The sequence below is a fragment of the Aquarana catesbeiana genome, linkage group LG01, assembly GCF_042186555.1.
Source record: "Aquarana catesbeiana isolate 2022-GZ linkage group LG01, ASM4218655v1, whole genome shotgun sequence".
NCBI classification, from domain to species: domain Eukaryota; kingdom Metazoa; phylum Chordata; class Amphibia; order Anura; family Ranidae; genus Aquarana; species Aquarana catesbeiana.
Genome location: NC_133324.1, coordinates 653,032,522 through 653,048,726, shown reverse-complemented (window position 1 = coordinate 653,048,726; position 16,205 = coordinate 653,032,522). Strand labels below are relative to the sequence as shown.

The following is a 16,205-nucleotide window of genomic DNA, read 5'->3' as shown; positions in this document are numbered from 1 at the left end:
AGGGACCCGAGAAGAGAAGGATCTAGGATGTTCTGTGCAAAACCATTACAAAGAGCAGGTAATTATAACATGTTTATTATTTAAAAAAAAAAAACTTTAGTTTCACATTACCATTGGAAACATTGGATTCTAAAGTGTATGTTATTAATTGTATTACAATTATGATCATATAGAAGGTGTATATATTGCTACTCAATCGTTTCATTTTTACAGATCGAGCACCTTACAGGTTATGGCTACTTCACAACAGTGCTGCCTGAATCATTCTGCCGTATTTTGCTATATTTATTCTGATTTTTGACGGGTGACCAGAGTGAAGAGTGGCATATGGAATTTATGCTTAAAACATTGGGCTGACGTAGGGGAAAATTGGTGCCATTTTTGGATTTAGCGGGTCAGATATACCCAGGAACAGGTTAAACATTCGAGGCTTCAAAATGTGTGTTGGCCTGGGTTATGTTTCAAGCTCATACAGTAAAATAATTGTTAAATTAATACAGTAATATAACACTACACTCTGCTAAGTAGGATTCCATTTGCATAGGCCTATGTAATAAAAATGGAAAAAGAGTTATCAAAAGTGTCTTCACACCGATTTTAAAGTAACTTTGCCTAAGAGAAATATGGGGTTGCAATGTTGATCTCCTTCTGAAGCCGTTTGTTGCCAGCATGTTATGTTAAAGTATAGACAATTTTTTATTTTTTTTTGGATAGAGTAAGGGAAGGTTATAACCCCAGTCAGGTTTATTTTTGCCCTCTTTCTCTCATTGGGGAGATTTTCCTTCACTTCCTGTCCCATAGCCAAACCAGGAAGTGAGAGGAAATGCCTGTCAATTAAGGGATTCTCTTAGGACCCCCAGGTCACCAGAACCTATTGTCCCCATTGGAATATTTCCCTTCTATTACTGTTCTGGGGACAAGCCAAAATGTAGTATTTTCTTTTACTTTCACTCTCAATGATAACGGTAAACATAGTTCCCAACTGTCCCTGATTTCGAGGGACTGTCCCTGATTTGGAACAAAGTCCCTCTGTCATTCTTTAGTCCTCATTTGTCCCTCATTTTTGCCTAATCTATATAATTGTATATAAAATTCACGTTTTACCTTTAAAAACCGCCTTCCCAGGCCTATTCTGACAGTTCGCTCCTACATGTAAAAATCTACTTTTTTTTTGCTAGAAAATTTTTTAGAACCCCCAAACCTTATATATTTTTTCTTAGCAGAGACCCTATAGAATAAAATGGTGGGTGTTGCAATTTTTTTATGCCACACGATATTTGTGCATTGGTTTTTCAAACGCTTTTTGTTTTGTGGAAAAAAACACTTTCATGAATGAAAAAAAAAAAAACAGTAAAGTTAGCCTAATATTTTTATATAATGTGAAAGATGATGTTATGCCAAGTAAATAGATACCTAACATGTCACGCTTTAAAATTACGTCTGCCCGTGGAATGGCGGCAAACTATGCTACTTAAAAATCTCCTTAGCCAACGCTATAAAAGCCTTTACAGGTTACCAGATTAGAGTTGCACAGGCAGTCTGGTATTAGAATTATTGCTCTTGCTCTGACGTTCGCAACAATACCTCACACGTTTTTTGCGATCACCGTTTACATATGCGCGTAGGAGTAACGTATGCGTTCGCATTTGCGCATAAGCACGTGGGACGTGGGAGCTTTAAATTTTTTATTTATTTTTATTTATTTTACACTAATTTTTTTTGTACTAGCTGTATTGCTATCACAAGGGATAAACATCCCTTGTGATAGCATGGGCTGTGACAGATACTCTTTTATGGAGAGATCTGGGGTCTATTAGACCCCAAATCTCTCCACTGGTCCCCCATGTACCCGATCAGTCTGATCATTTGCTTCCCTGGCTGCTGGTGGCCAGGGAAACAAAGTGGAGGAAACGGAAGTGACAAACTGCTCGTAGTTCCCGGTTTCCAGGGTTACAGAGAGAGGGGAATGACGTTAGTTTCTCTCTCTCCGAACAGGGCGTCCAGCGCCGCTGGCCGCATCGCTCCCAGCCTTCGCGACGGGACCGGAGAGCTCGGAAGAGGCGGCGGCAGGAGCTGGGAGGGACCCCCTTCTGCCACCCGCAGAAGTAATCTAGTGGCTAATTAGCTACTAAGATCACTTCTGCTTTACAGAGAATTGCCGGCTGTACCCAATGGTACCGGGTATAACCACTGAAACCCAAGGATGTATCAGTACATTAAAAAAAGTCAGATTTGGGGTCTATTAGACCCCAAATCTCTCCTCTGGTCCCCCATGCAACCGATCAGACCAATATGTGTCTGATCGTTTGCTTCCCTGGCCACTGGTGGCCAGGGAAACTGGCGGAACCAGAAGTGATGAGCTGCTCGTTGTTCCTGGTTTCCAGGGATACAGAGAGAGGAGAACAACGTCAGTTCCTCTCTCTCCATACAGGGCAGCCCCCCATTTCGCCACCCCCAGAAGTGATCGAGTGGCTATTTAGCCACGTAGATCACTTCTGCTTTATAGAGAATTTCCGGCTGAACACAACGGTTCCGGGTATAACCACTGAAACCCAAGGACGTACCAGTACATACCCTGGGAAGGAAGTGGTTAAAAAAGTGTTTTGCAGTGCTAAACATTTCATCCAAGTTCTAAATTGCTGCATTTGTAAATTTCAAAAGCCACGGGGCGTTGCTAGGTGGCAAAAAGACCAGGGGCTTCAGCCCGAAGTCCAAGGCCGGCATGGGGGGGGCATTAGTGGCGCAGGTTTTTTGGCTGGGCGGTGGGATTGTGTGGTGGGGGTAAGCTCACTTGCTGCCAGCCCTACCTGACATACACACACTGACCTACCTACCTGACACATACAATGACCTACCTGACATGCACACACTGACCTACCTACCTAAAATGCACGCACTAACCTACCTACCTGACACGCACTGACCTACTTACCTGACATGAAATCCTCGGACCCATTGTCAGACCATACGTTGGTGCAGTGTTGGCTAAACAAACTACTGAGTACCATTTTGAGCTAGAGTTGCCACCTTATCCCTTTAAAACCGAACACATATTAATTACACAAGTTCTGTGGCTGATTAAGTGTTAATTAATCTCACTTTATGCCTTATCTGCATTAAATTAGCCTCAGAACCTGTGTAATTCATATGTATGGTTTAAAGGGATGAGATGGTAACCCTATTTTGAGCTGCTGCAATGAAATTTCCGCAAAGTGAACTAGCCTGCTGCATCATTTTTTCACTTTAATTTTCGGGGGGGGCTTTGAATTTAACCCTCTGTAGGTTGAAAATTTTCATTTCCATTAAACAATGTGGCATTCTTTTGTTCCTAACACATTACCCAGTCCATATCAGTATAGATATCCAGCATGATATATTTCCCCATTGAAATCTGATGTGTTTTCAAAGTGTTCCTTTAGTTTTAAGAAGTGTATTTGGATGGATCACCAAATGTGTTAATTGAGCTGCAAAGTTTTGGTCTGTAATGTGACAGAGAAAGTACTAAGGGCAGCAGAATGCATTCACAGCAGCTGCTGGCTTTTTGATCATGTGACTGTGATCACGTGTTTCATTCGGAAGAGGAACTGTGTACAGAATAGGCTTACTAGGTGTGCTGCTGCTGATAGCGAAGCTTTGCTGTAACAATGGATCATACAGGAAAAGTAAGAGTTTTCAATTACCGCATTGTGAATCAGATATGGGCTGAAGGTGATAGCTGTCCAATAATGACTGCACAGTTTAATTATGAGATAGTAATACCATTTGATCAGGCAGTGGTGATTTTTGAGTAGTAGTTTGCAGAGAACGCAGATCAGCCCATTCATACTGCCACAATGTGATGCAGTGCATTGCCGCACACATGTTAACATTGAATATTTTGCACACATTTTGATGCCTCAGTGCAAAATAATTCATTTTTAAGCCCAGGTTCACACTGAGCTGCGGGAATGAAGCCGTGCGAGTTCAGCTGATTTCACTCCCACATGTCAGACCCAATTTCGGCCGCAATTTCACAGACATCTGTGTCAATGGAAATCACATCCCGAAATCGCAAAAAGTAGTACAGAAACTCTTTGAAATTGGTGCGGAGCTGCAAATGCAACATCGCACTGATTAGGGCGGTGCCATTGCCAACGATTTGACATGTCAAATTGCATGTCAAATCGCACACATGTGAACCAGGGCTTAAGGGTGTGCAGCATTTTATACAATGCAATTCACCATAATGCACAGGGGTGACACCTGCCTAGGTATGTTGAGTTGTATTGTGAAAACCCTGGGGTTCGGGGGGGGGTCATCATGCTTTGGTGTATAAATTTTCCCAAAATGCACAAATCTGAATGAGCCCTAAGGCATATCTCTGCCACTGCTGACCTCGCTCTGAAAAATGCTAGGTGCCTGGCTGTCATACACAATTAATGGCTTTAGTACTTTGAGTCACTAATCCAGGACACTCCTTCAGTTCCAAGAATCAAACTTTACTGGCTACATACTTATCCCAGATCATCGTCAGAAAATATCTAAATTAGAGGATCAGCATAATTACCAGGCTACTAGAATTTTTAGGACTGCAAAGGTATTCCTCCATGCATTGACTTTGTTTACGGCAGGTTCACACATTTCCTCATACAGGAACATGCTGTGTGATATGGGTGCAATGCAATTTCAGCCCATTCATTTGAATGGGCTGAAATCGTGGTGAACCACATCAAAAGTAGTGCATGCGCTACTTTACGAAACGCAGAGCAATCTGATCACATGCTACTTCTGTACCATGCAATCCAGTGCAGACAATTGCACTGCATTTGCAACCTGTGCATAGCACATCTTAAAGTGATTTTAAAGAGTCATTTTTTTTTTCTATAAAAATAACAAACATGTCATACTTACCTGCTCTGTGCAGTAGATTTGCACAGAGCAGCCTGGATTCTCCTCTTCTTGGGTCCCTCTTTGGCTCTCTTGGCCCTTCCCTCCTATTGGGTGCCCCCACAGCAAGCAGCTTGCTATGGGGGCACCCAAGAAGAGTTACAGCTCCATATATCCATTCAGACATGGAGCTGTGGCTCGGTCCTGCCCCCTTTCTATTCCCATTGGCTGACTGACTTTGAAAGCAGCGGAAGCCAATGGCGCTGTGCTGCTGTCTCAGCCAATGAGGAGGGGAGTCCTGGACAGCCGAGACATTCCTACAACATTGCTGGAGCTAGAGGGACATCTAGGGGAGGCTGAGGGTGGCTGCTACACATAGAAGGCTTTTTATCTTAATGCATAGAATGCATTAAGATAAAAAACCTTCTGACTTTACAATCACTTTAAGCATTACACTGATACCCGCTGCAGATTGCAAATGCAGTGCCTTTTGAACATGGAGTGGGAAATGTGCAGGGAACATGGGTTTCCCACACCACACGCTGATGTGAACTTGCCCTTAGGCCAGATTCACACTTATACAGTCTGGCATATACAGTCAGGTCCATAAATATTGGGACATCGACACAATCTAATCTTTTTTGGCTCTATACACCACCACAATGGATTTGAAATGAAACAAACAAGATGTGCTTTAACTGCAGACTTTCAGCTTTAATTTGAGGGTATTTACATCAAAATCAGGTGAACGGTGTAGGAATTACAACAGTTTGTATATGTGCCTCCCACTTTTTAAGGGACCAAAAGTAATGGGACAATTGGCTGCTCAGCTGTTCCATGGCCAGGTGTGTGTTATTCCCTCATTATCCCATGTACAAGGAGCAGATAAAAGGTTCAGAGTTCATTTCAAGTGTGCTATTTGCATTTGAGAGCTGTCCCTATCAGTGAAGCAAGCCATCATTAGGCTGAAAAAAAACAAAACAAAACCATCTGAGAGATAGCTAAAACATTAGGTGTGGCCAAATCAACTGTTTGGAACATCCTTAAAAAGAAAGAACGCACCGGTGAGCTCAGCAACACCAAAAGACCCGGAAGACCACAGAAAACTGTGGTGGATGACCGAAGAATTCTTTCCCTGGTGAAGAAAACACCCTTCACAACAGTTGGCCAGATCAAGAACACTCTCCAGGAGGTAGGTGTATGTGTGTCAAAGTCAACAATCAAGAGAAGACTTCACCAGAGTGAATAAAGAGGGTTCACCACAAGATGTAAACCATTGGTGAGCCTCAAAAACAGGATGGCCAGATTAGAGTTTGCCAAACAACATCTAAAAAAGCCTTCACAGGCTTCACAAGCCTTGTACCAGAGTGATGGGAAGAGAAGAGTATGGAGAAGGAAAGGCACTGCTCATGATCCAAAGCATACTACCTCATCAGTGAAGCATGGTGGTGGTAGTGTCATGGCGTGGGCATGTATAGCTGCCAATGGAACTGGTTCTCTTGTATTGATGATGTGACTGCTGACAAAAGCAGCAGGATGAATTCTAAAGTGTTTTGGGCAATATTATCTGCTCATATTCTTCAGCAAAATGCTTCAGAACTCATTGGACGGCGCTTCACAGTGCAGATGGACAATGACCCGAAGCATACTGCGAAAGCAACCAAAGAGTTTTTTAAGGGAAAGAAGTGGAATGTTATGCAATGGCCAAGTCAATCACCTGACCTGAATCCGATTGAGCATGCATTTCACTTGCTGAAGACAAAACTGAAGGGAAAATGCCCCAAGAACAAGCAGGAACTGAAGACCGTTGCAGTAGAGGCCTGGCAGAGCATCACCAGGGATGAAACCCAGCGTCTGGTGATGTCTATATGCGTTCCAGACTCCAGGCTGTAATTGACTGCAAAGGAATTGCAATCAAGTATTAAAAAGTGAAAGTTTGATGGATGATTGTTAATCTGTCCCATTACTTTTTGTCCCTTTAAAAAGTGGGAGGTACATATACAAACTGTTGTAATTCCTACATCGTTCACCTGATTTGGATATAAATACCCTTAAATTAAAGCTGAAAGTCTGCAGTTAAAGCACATCTTGTTTGTTTCGTTTCAAATCCATTGTGGTGGTGTACAGAGCCAAAAAGATTAGAATTGTGTCAGTGTCCCAATATTTATGGACCTGACGGTATATGTTGACTGAAATGCATGTTCACGCATTGTTGACGTATAGTTGCAAGCATTGGCTTGCAAAGAAACATACCTTTTCATGTTTTTCATTGATTTAACTCAGGGGTCTCCAAACTTTTCAAAGGTCCAGTTTACTGTTCTTTAGACTTTGGGGAGGGGGCCAAACAGGAGGATCATTCTCACTGGGAGGAATAATGCACAATCTTTTATATCCATGATAGGAATTATGCCCCCAAGTTGTTTTATGCCCCCTAGAATAGCGCCTAATGCACTGTCGTTGGTGTCAGTGGAAGGAATAGTATTATTATTATTATTATACAGGATTTATATGGCGCCAACAGTTTGCGCAGCGCTTTACAACATGAGGGCAGACAGTACACTTACAATACAAATCAATACAGGAGGGATCAGAGGGCCCTGCTCGTTAGAGCTTACAATCTAGACCCCACAGTTGGTGCCAGTCAAAGGAATGGTAAAATGTAGCAAGGCGAGGAATAGTGGCTAATATCAGTTGGAGGAATAAGACTCCACAAGTCAGACAAAGGTGAGCAAAAGGCCACAGTTTGGAGGCCACTGATTTAATTGTTCATTGATTTCAAAAAGTATGATAAAAAGTATAGGTGTGAATCGGGTCTTAAACTGTCAAAATACCGTTGGCCCGTCAAATGTTCTAGCCATTTGTAAAGGTCATGACTAGGAATGGGCTCGGGCGTGTTCAAAATCCCACTTGCCCGAAAGCCAACACTGCTCATGGCTAATCACAGGCAGTGAGACATTTCCCGGTCTTCAGCTGCACAGATCAGGAAGTGTCTCACTGCCTGTGATTAGTTGTGTGCTGTATCGGCTTCCTAGCGGGATCTGGCATGTGGGATTTCAAACACCCCCGAACCCAACCCTAGTCATGACGGTATTGCATTGTAAAAATTCACCACAGGCTATGCAAATTGAGTAAACCTAACAAAACCAGGATTTTTACTAATTCCACGTATTGAACCATGTCGATATTTCAAGTTCATTAATTGAACTGGCAAGCTGTATCTACATAAAATATAAACAGAATGGCTTTAGAGACTAGCTCTTTTCCTGATAGAAACAGAAAAAACATAAGTACCTTTGAGGATGCACAGGGTGCATCTTTAAAGAGGCCTACAGGGTCTTCGGGTAATGAGACTAGGACTCCATGGCATCCTTGTACTGTGCTAATTGTCTCAAAGATTAGCGATAGACCACACTTTCCTAGAGGCATCCTGTGCTTGATGTAGCTCTTGTGTGCCTCCACCCACCACTTGATGAAATGATGTTAAAGCATAATTTATGTGTCATTTCGTATGTGTAATTTTTCCTAAGGTGATAAAATGCAGAGCAGCTGTCGCATGGGGCAAAAATCAGCCACTTTCTATTGAAGAAGTGGAGGTACAACCTCCAGGGTTTCGTGAGGTGCGCATTAAGGTAGAGTTTTCACGTTTATTACTATCTATCGCAAAAAACTTGATCCTCATGTTTTGTCATAAACTGGTAAACGCCGTTGAAACTTGTTTCATGTTACCAATGTCAAGCCACTTTGAAGAGTGTTTGTTCTGATCAGTGGCGTCTCCAGCTTTCATATTTAGGGGGGGCACATGGGGAGACAGGGACAAAAGTAGGGGGGCCAACTAGAAGACGCAATTTGTGTGTGTGGCGCTGGAAACACCCAGGAGACCGCCAGTTCTCTTGCCACTCTGACTCCTTCCATACTATGTCTCGTATAGACCTGCCGTTCGCCCCAGGGGATTTACTTCCATTGGTCCATTCAGTTTCCTACTTACCAAGAGGGATCTCGGATCATGCCCCTTTGTTGGTTGGTCTCCTCCTCCTGCCAAGATCAGGCCTTGGGGTCTGGAGATTGAACCCCCACTGGCTTGAGGATGAAATTGTGCAGGCCGAATGTCAAAGAGGCGTGACCGACTACTGGAGTATGAACCAGGGTACCACTGGACTCACCACAGCCTGGGATGCTTCCAAGGCTGTGTTGAGAGGTACCTTTATGTCCATTACCGGTATCATACACAAAAATGCCCAGCAATGTACTGAGGAGTTAGAAGGTGCCCTAATGCAGGCAGAGGCGGAATACTCCCAAAACCCCAATGCACTGTCCTGTTGGCTTCACTGCCGCAAGGAATATGAACTCCGCCTGTTAGATCTTGCCAAAAAACATATCCTCTATGTCACCCAGAAGATATTCGAACATGGTAATAAGGCCGGTCGCCTGCTCGCATATCTTACCAGATCTGATTGTCCCCCTGTCTCTATCCCCAGAATATTGGTCTCGGGGAATACAATTAGCGATGTCCCTCAGGATATAGCAGAAGCCTTTCTCTCCTTTAATTGGGATCTTTACACTTCTAGAGCTGATTACTCTGAGACACAACTTGAAGACTATTTAAGCCAAATTACACTCCCCCGTTTGACAGATCAGGTTCGAGAAGAATTAGATGAGCCACTTTCTGTGGAAGAACTTTCACTGGCGATTTCACAGAAGCTCATAAGACGCCGGATTTAGACGGTTTTCCAGTTGAATGGTATAAAAAATTTCAACACCTCCTTAGTCCTATTTTACTTAAAACATACAATGAGGCCCTAAAGGAAGGGGTGCTTTCCCCCTCAATGAGGGAAGCACTCATTGTTTTAATACTTAAACCTCGAAAGGATCCACTAAAATGTGACTCCTATCGACCGATATCTCTTATTAATGTAGATGTAAAAATTTTGGCTAAAGTCCTGGCTAACAATAAGGAGATTGCTGAGTTGGTAGGGAGCTACCAAGGCGGCTTTATACCAGGCCGATCGACCAGGATGGACATCCCTAGACTGTTCCACAACCTGACGTATTCGCATGACTGTCCACCCACCCGAGTTGTTGTATCCCTAGACACCTGTAAGGCCTTTGACAGTGTGGAATGGACGTATCTGTTTCGGGTGTTACATCTGTATGGTCTTGACCCTAGGCTGATAGCCTGGATACGGCTCCTCTATGCTATGCCACTTACCCGCATTCATATTAATTCACAGATTATTGAGACCTTTCGGATCACCAGGGGTACCAGACAAGGCTGCCCTTTATCGCCCCTCCTATTCGCGTTGGCTATGGAGCCCCTGGCTGTCCAGATCCTTAACTCCTCAATAATCCACGGTCTACCCATCAATGACATAGAGGAACAAATTTCACTCTATGCGGATGATACGCTAGTTTACCTAGCAGACTCACACGACTCACTCACCAATCTGTTAACTACTGTAACCACTTTTGGAGACTTTTCCGGATTCAGAGTGAATTGGGACAAGTCCATTATTTTTCCCCTAGACCAAGCCCCTGCTTTACAGATTCACTCGGATTCTAGACTACAAATAACTACCTCCTTTAGGTACCTAGGAGTTGTGGTACAAATGCCACTGTCCCTCTATATAACTAATAACCTAGGCCCACTACTGCTTCAATTACAGACCCAAACCAAACAATGGAGGGACTTGCCTTTAGACTTGATGAGACGGGGCAACATCCTCAAAATGATATATTTGCCTAAGTTGTTGTATGTCCTGGCTAACTCCCCCTGTAAAATCCCCAAAACGATTTTAAAGAGCATTGACTCTATATGTATCGCGTTCCTCTGGAACAGTAGACCCTCTAGGGTGGCATTGGAGATGCTTCGTCTCCCGTCCCAGCTGGCGGGTTAGCTTTCCCTGACTTTTATCTTTACTATCAGGCATCTCAATTGGTCAATATTCATGACTGATCATGATTCATGACGACTCAAATAATGCATGTACCACCACTGAAGGAGCCATGGTTTCCTCATTTGAAACACTACATAACATCGTTTATCGAGGATGTACACCACCAGAACCTGGAATGACTATCTTACGTACCTCCCTATCCTTGTTTAAAACTGTGACGCTTAAACATACCTCTGACTCATGGTATAAACATGCCTGTTTATGGAGTTTGACACTGTGAATGATCTAACTTGCTTTCTAGTATAATACCTAATGGATGAATTAACCAATTATCATTCTCGCCTGACACAAGAGCATTCTGTATCTTGGTTCTTTATGCTGGTCCTTATTAGGTCCTTTTTGTTTTGTCTTTGTATGTTTGTAAGTTAAAAAAAAACTGTAATAAACATATCTTTAAAAAAAAAAAAAAAAAAAGAAGTGGTCCATGGTTTCCACTTCATCCTGACACTCCGCTCTTGGACAAACACGATTGTCCAAAGAACGGCACTTCACGTTCCCCCTCACATAGAGCCTACCGTGGAAAGCGAACCAGGCCTGGTCCCTAAATTTCAAGGTAAACCGCTCAGAATTTATCAAATGTAAACCCTCCCTCATAATATGACCTGGGCAATCCCTTTAGGCCAGTGGCGCATGAAAGTGCCCACGATCTTCTCACCCAGGAGTCTCCTAGGGAGGGCCCTGATATCCTACGCTGTCACTTGCCACCGTCTAAGAATTTTCAGGCCTGAGGCAACATAAGCCGTGAGCTTACCATGCTTGACCCTTAGGCTTTTCACTGGCCCGCCACTCTCCCAACAGCCCAGAAAAGGTCTAAACCAGATCTGGAAAATACCTACACATCCAGACGGTCTCTCTACCTGCATGTTACCAAAATTATGTTTCAAAAACATCAGAAAGAAGAACACAACCGGGTTGACCATCTCTAGGCCACCCTTCCGCCTAGATAGATAAGTCACATTCTGCTTCACAAGATTCAGCCTGTTCCCCCATAATAATTGGAAGAAACAACTATAAATCCTGGTATCGCAGGACTCTGGCAAGATGCAAATAAAGCTGACATACAGAAAGGTAGGAATCAGGTAGGTCTTACTCAAGTCCACCCTTTCCCTCAAGGAAAGCCGCCACCCCTTCCAGCATTTCACCTTGACATCAGCATCATTCAGCCTGGCTTCCCAATTTGATTTACTGTAATCATCAGGGCCAAACTTGATGCCTAATACTTTGACTTTCTGCTGAGGCCTCGGGAAGGTGTCCGGAAGTGCAAAGCTCTCACCTCCCTTGCTCATCCAAAAAACGTCACCTTTATTATGGTTGACCATGGAGCCTGATGCTTCCGAATACTGCTCTATCACTGAGACCACCTCCTGCGCCTCCTCTGTCCCAGAGATAAAGACAGAAACGTCATCAGTATAGGCTACAACCCTCAAGAGCGGCTCACCAGTAATGCCCACCGGCACCCCGCACAACGGTCCGCTCTCTAGCCTTCTGACAAAGGGGTCGATTGCGAACACGTATAGCAAAGGGCTCAGCGGACACCCCTGGCGCACCCCCGATCCAACCCTGAGGGGCCGTCCAACCCAACTGTTAACAAGCATGAAGCTCTCTGCCTCTCTGTTAGGGATGGGCTTTATGTTCGGGTCGAACATGAGTTCGACTCGAACATTGGCTGTTCACCGAACAGCGAACAATTTGGGGTGTTGACTGTTTTTAAAACTTTTTTTTGCATTGATACATGTCCCCTGGGGCAGGACCCAGGTTCCCAAACACTTTTTATGACAATACCATGAAAATAAGCCTTTAAAATTAGCACTTTTGATTTCTCCCATAGACTTTTAAAGGGTGTTCCGCGGCTTTCGAATTTGCCGCGGAACACCCTTTAAAAGTCTATGGGAGAAATCAAAAGTGTTAATTTTAAAGGCTTATTTGCATGGTATTGTCATAAAAAAGTGTTTGGGGACCTGGGTCCTGCCCCAGGGAACATGTATCAATGCAAAAAAAGTTTTAAAAACAGTCATTTTTTCGGGAGCAGTGATTTTAATAATGCTTAAAGTGAAACAATAAAAGTGTAATATTCCTTTAAATTTCATACCTGGGGGGTTTCTACAGTATGCCTGTAAAGGGGCGCATGTTTCCCATGTTTAGAACAGTCTGACAGCAAAATGACATTTTTAAAGGAAAAAAAGTCACGTAAAACTACTATCACTAGCGCCGGCTATAATGAATTGTTGGTACGGTAATACACATAAAAGTTCATTGATAAAAATGGCATGGAATTTCCCCACAGGGGAACCCCGAACCAAAATTTAAAAAAAAAATGCATGGGGGTCCCCCTAAATTCCATACCAGGCCCTTCAGATCTGGTATGGATATTAAGGGGAATCCCACGTCAAAATAAAAAAAAAATGGCGTGGGGGTCCCCCTCATAATCCATACCAGACCCTTCAGGTCTGGTATGGATTTTAAGGGGAACCCCGCTACAAAATTTTAAAAAAATGGCGTGGGGTCCCCCCAAAAATCCATACCAGACCCTTATCTGAGCACGCAACCTGGAAGGCCGCAGGAAAAGAGGGGGGGACGAGAGAGCGCCCCTCCTCCTGAACCGTACCAGGCCACATGGCCTCAACATTGGGAGGGTGCTTTGGGGTAGCCCTCCAAAGCACCTTGTCCCCATGTTGATGGGGAGAACGGCCTCATCCCCACAACCCTTGCCCAGTGGTTGTGGGGGTCTGCGGGCAGGGGGCTTATCGGAATCTGGAAGCCCCCTTTAACAAGGGGACCCCCAGATCTCTCTCCCCCCCATGTGAATTGGTAATGGGCTACAAATGTACCCCTACCATTTCATAAAAAAAGTGTCACAAAGGTTAAACACAAGAGATGGTTTTTGACAAGTCCTTATTAATTTCTTCTTCTTCCATCTTCTTTCTTCTGTTCTTCCTCCAGGTTCTTCTCCGCTCTGTCCACACAAACCGCCTCAGTGGGAGTCTTCTCTGCTCTGTCCGCACAAACCGCCTCAGTGGGAGTCTTCTGCCATGTGATGCTTCGTTTCACCCGGTGACCCCGCCCTCCTCTGACGCACGGGGACTTCCCTGTGGCTTTCCCCGTGTTGTCAGAGTGGGGCGGTTACCTAAACGGGTTACCCCGCCCCCTCTTACAACACGGGGAAAGCCACAGGGAAGTCCCCGTGCGTCAGAGGAGGGCGGGGTCGCCGGGTGGCCCCGCCCTCCATTATATAAGAAGTGTCAGAAGAAACGAAGCGTCACACGGCGGAAGACTCCCACTGAGGCGGATCGCACGGACGGAGCGGAGAAGAAGCCAGAAGAAGATGCGAGAGGAGAAGAGCGGAGGAAGAAGAAGATGGAGAAGAAGAAGAACAACACCGAAGGAAGACCAGAGGAAAGAAGATGGAAGAAGAAGAAATTAATAAAAGACTTGTCAAAAACCGTCTCTTGTGTTTTTTAACCTTTTTGACACTTTTTTTGTGAAATGGTAGGGGTATATTTGTACCCCATTACCAATTCAAACAGGGAGGGCCGGGATCTGGGGGTCCCCTTGTTAAAGGGGGCTTCCAGATTCCGATAAACCCCCTGCCTGCAGACCCCCACAACCACCGGGCAAGGGTTGTGGGGATGAGGCCGTTCTCCCCATCAACATGGGGACAAGGTGCTTTGGGGGGCTACCCCAAAGCACCCTCCCAATGTTGAGGCCATGTGGCTTGGTACGGTTCAGGAGGGGGGGCGCTCTCTCTCGTCCCCCCCTCTTTTCCTGCGGCCTTCCAGGTTGCGTGCTCAGATAAGGGTCTGGTATGGATTTTTGGGGGGACCCCACGCCATTTTTAAAAAAAATTTGTAGCGGGGTTCCCCTTAAAATCCATACCAGACCTGAAGGGTCTGGTATGGATTATGAGGGGGACCCCCACGCCATTTTTTTTATTTTGACGCGGGATTCCCCTTAATATCCATACCAGACCTGAAGGGTCTGTTATGGAATTTAGGGGGACCCCCATGCATTTTTTTTTTTTTAATTTTGGTTCGGGGTTCCCCTGTGGGGAAATTCCATGCCATTTTTATCAATGAACTTTTATGTGTATTGCCGGACCGACAATTCATTATAGCCGACGCTAGCGATAGTAGTTTTTTTACATGACTTTTTTTCCTTTAGAAATGTCATTTTGCTGTCAGACTGTTGTAAACACGGGAGACATGCACCCCTTTACAGGCATACTATAGACACCCCCCAGGTACAAAATTTAAAGGAATATTACACTTTTATTGTTTCACTTTAAGCATTATTAAAATCACTGCTCCTGAAAAAACTTCAGTTTTTAAAACTTCTTTTTGCATTGATACATGTCCCCTGGGGCAGGACCCAGGTCCCCAAACACTTTTTCTGACAATAACTTGCATATAAGTCTTTAAAATGAGCACTTTTGATTATTCATGTTCGTGTCCCATAGACTTTAACGGTGTTCGCGTGTTCAAACAAATTTTTTGCCTGTTCGCATGTTCTGGATGCGAACCGAACCGGGGGGTGTTCAGCTCATCCCTACTCTCTGTATAAAGTCTTAAGCCATCCAATAAACCCACCATCCAGGCCATACTTGTCAAGGAGAAGCCAGAGGTACTCATGATTGACACCATCAAAAACCTTTGCCTGATCCAATGCCAGCAAATACTTTCCCCAGCCTTCAGTCCTGCAACATTCCAGAGCCTCCTGGACAGCTAACACCTCTGAAAATGTGCTCCTGCCCTGGACCGAACAGTGCTGCTGACGAGAAAGCAATCTGTCTGCTACTGACGACAAGCGCCAGAAATCCATCATTATACAACAGAATTGTTTGCATGCAGCAATATGTCAGAGCAATTTTTTTTAACACCTGATGAGTACAGTTGCTTGCTAACAGTTGAACTAAATGGTATCTGAGCACCACAAACTGAAAATGAGATTTCATTCAATTTTAATATTCTAAGCAAACTCCCCTATCCATCCATGTCTCAAGTCTTTATTTTGTTAAGAAATCACTTTGAAAAACTCACCCCTTGCATTTCTTGAGTAAGGGCAGATGATTCATGTAGCATTTACTTCCTGGAATCCATCTGTCTTTAGCTCCGTCATGCAAGCAGGAGGTTGTGCTTAGCTGAGAAATCTTGTCCTCCCCTTCCAGATGAAATAAAATCAAGTGTCCATGAAGACTTCTGGGTTGTATGACATCATTTTGGCCTAGACCAGAGACTGGGAAGCAAGTGAAGAAATGCGAAAAAAAGTTTAAGTAAATATGATTTACCTTCCTATCTATTTACTAATGCTAGCAGCATAAGAATTAAAAGTAGTTAATGTTGATTGAGAGAGTTTAGTTCCACTTTAGAAGTGTATTTAAGTATTAAAAAAATT

The 16,205-nt window shown here is 44.0% G+C and overlaps 1 protein-coding gene across 4 annotated transcripts in view; it reads left to right on the top strand.

The window, feature by feature from the left end:
* Window positions 1-3,563: 3,563 nt before the first annotated feature.
* The window catches only part of LOC141110180 (alcohol dehydrogenase 1-like), a 56,872-nt gene continuing 44,230 nt past the window's right edge, over window positions 3,564-16,205 (top strand). For 3 of the 4 annotated variants that reach the window (XR_012236258.1, XM_073601395.1, XM_073601391.1), the window contains exons 1-2: window positions 3,564-3,662; window positions 8,394-8,495. Coding sequence is in view for 2 of the 4 variants with exons in the window: in XM_073601395.1 (XP_073457496.1) it covers window positions 3,645-3,662; window positions 8,394-8,495 (120 nt within the window). In the remaining 2 variants the exon portion in view is untranslated. Of the gene's footprint in view, window positions 3,663-8,393; window positions 8,496-15,978; window positions 16,084-16,205 lie in introns of all 4 variants that reach the window. The other variant, XM_073601409.1, reaches the window with a different exon arrangement.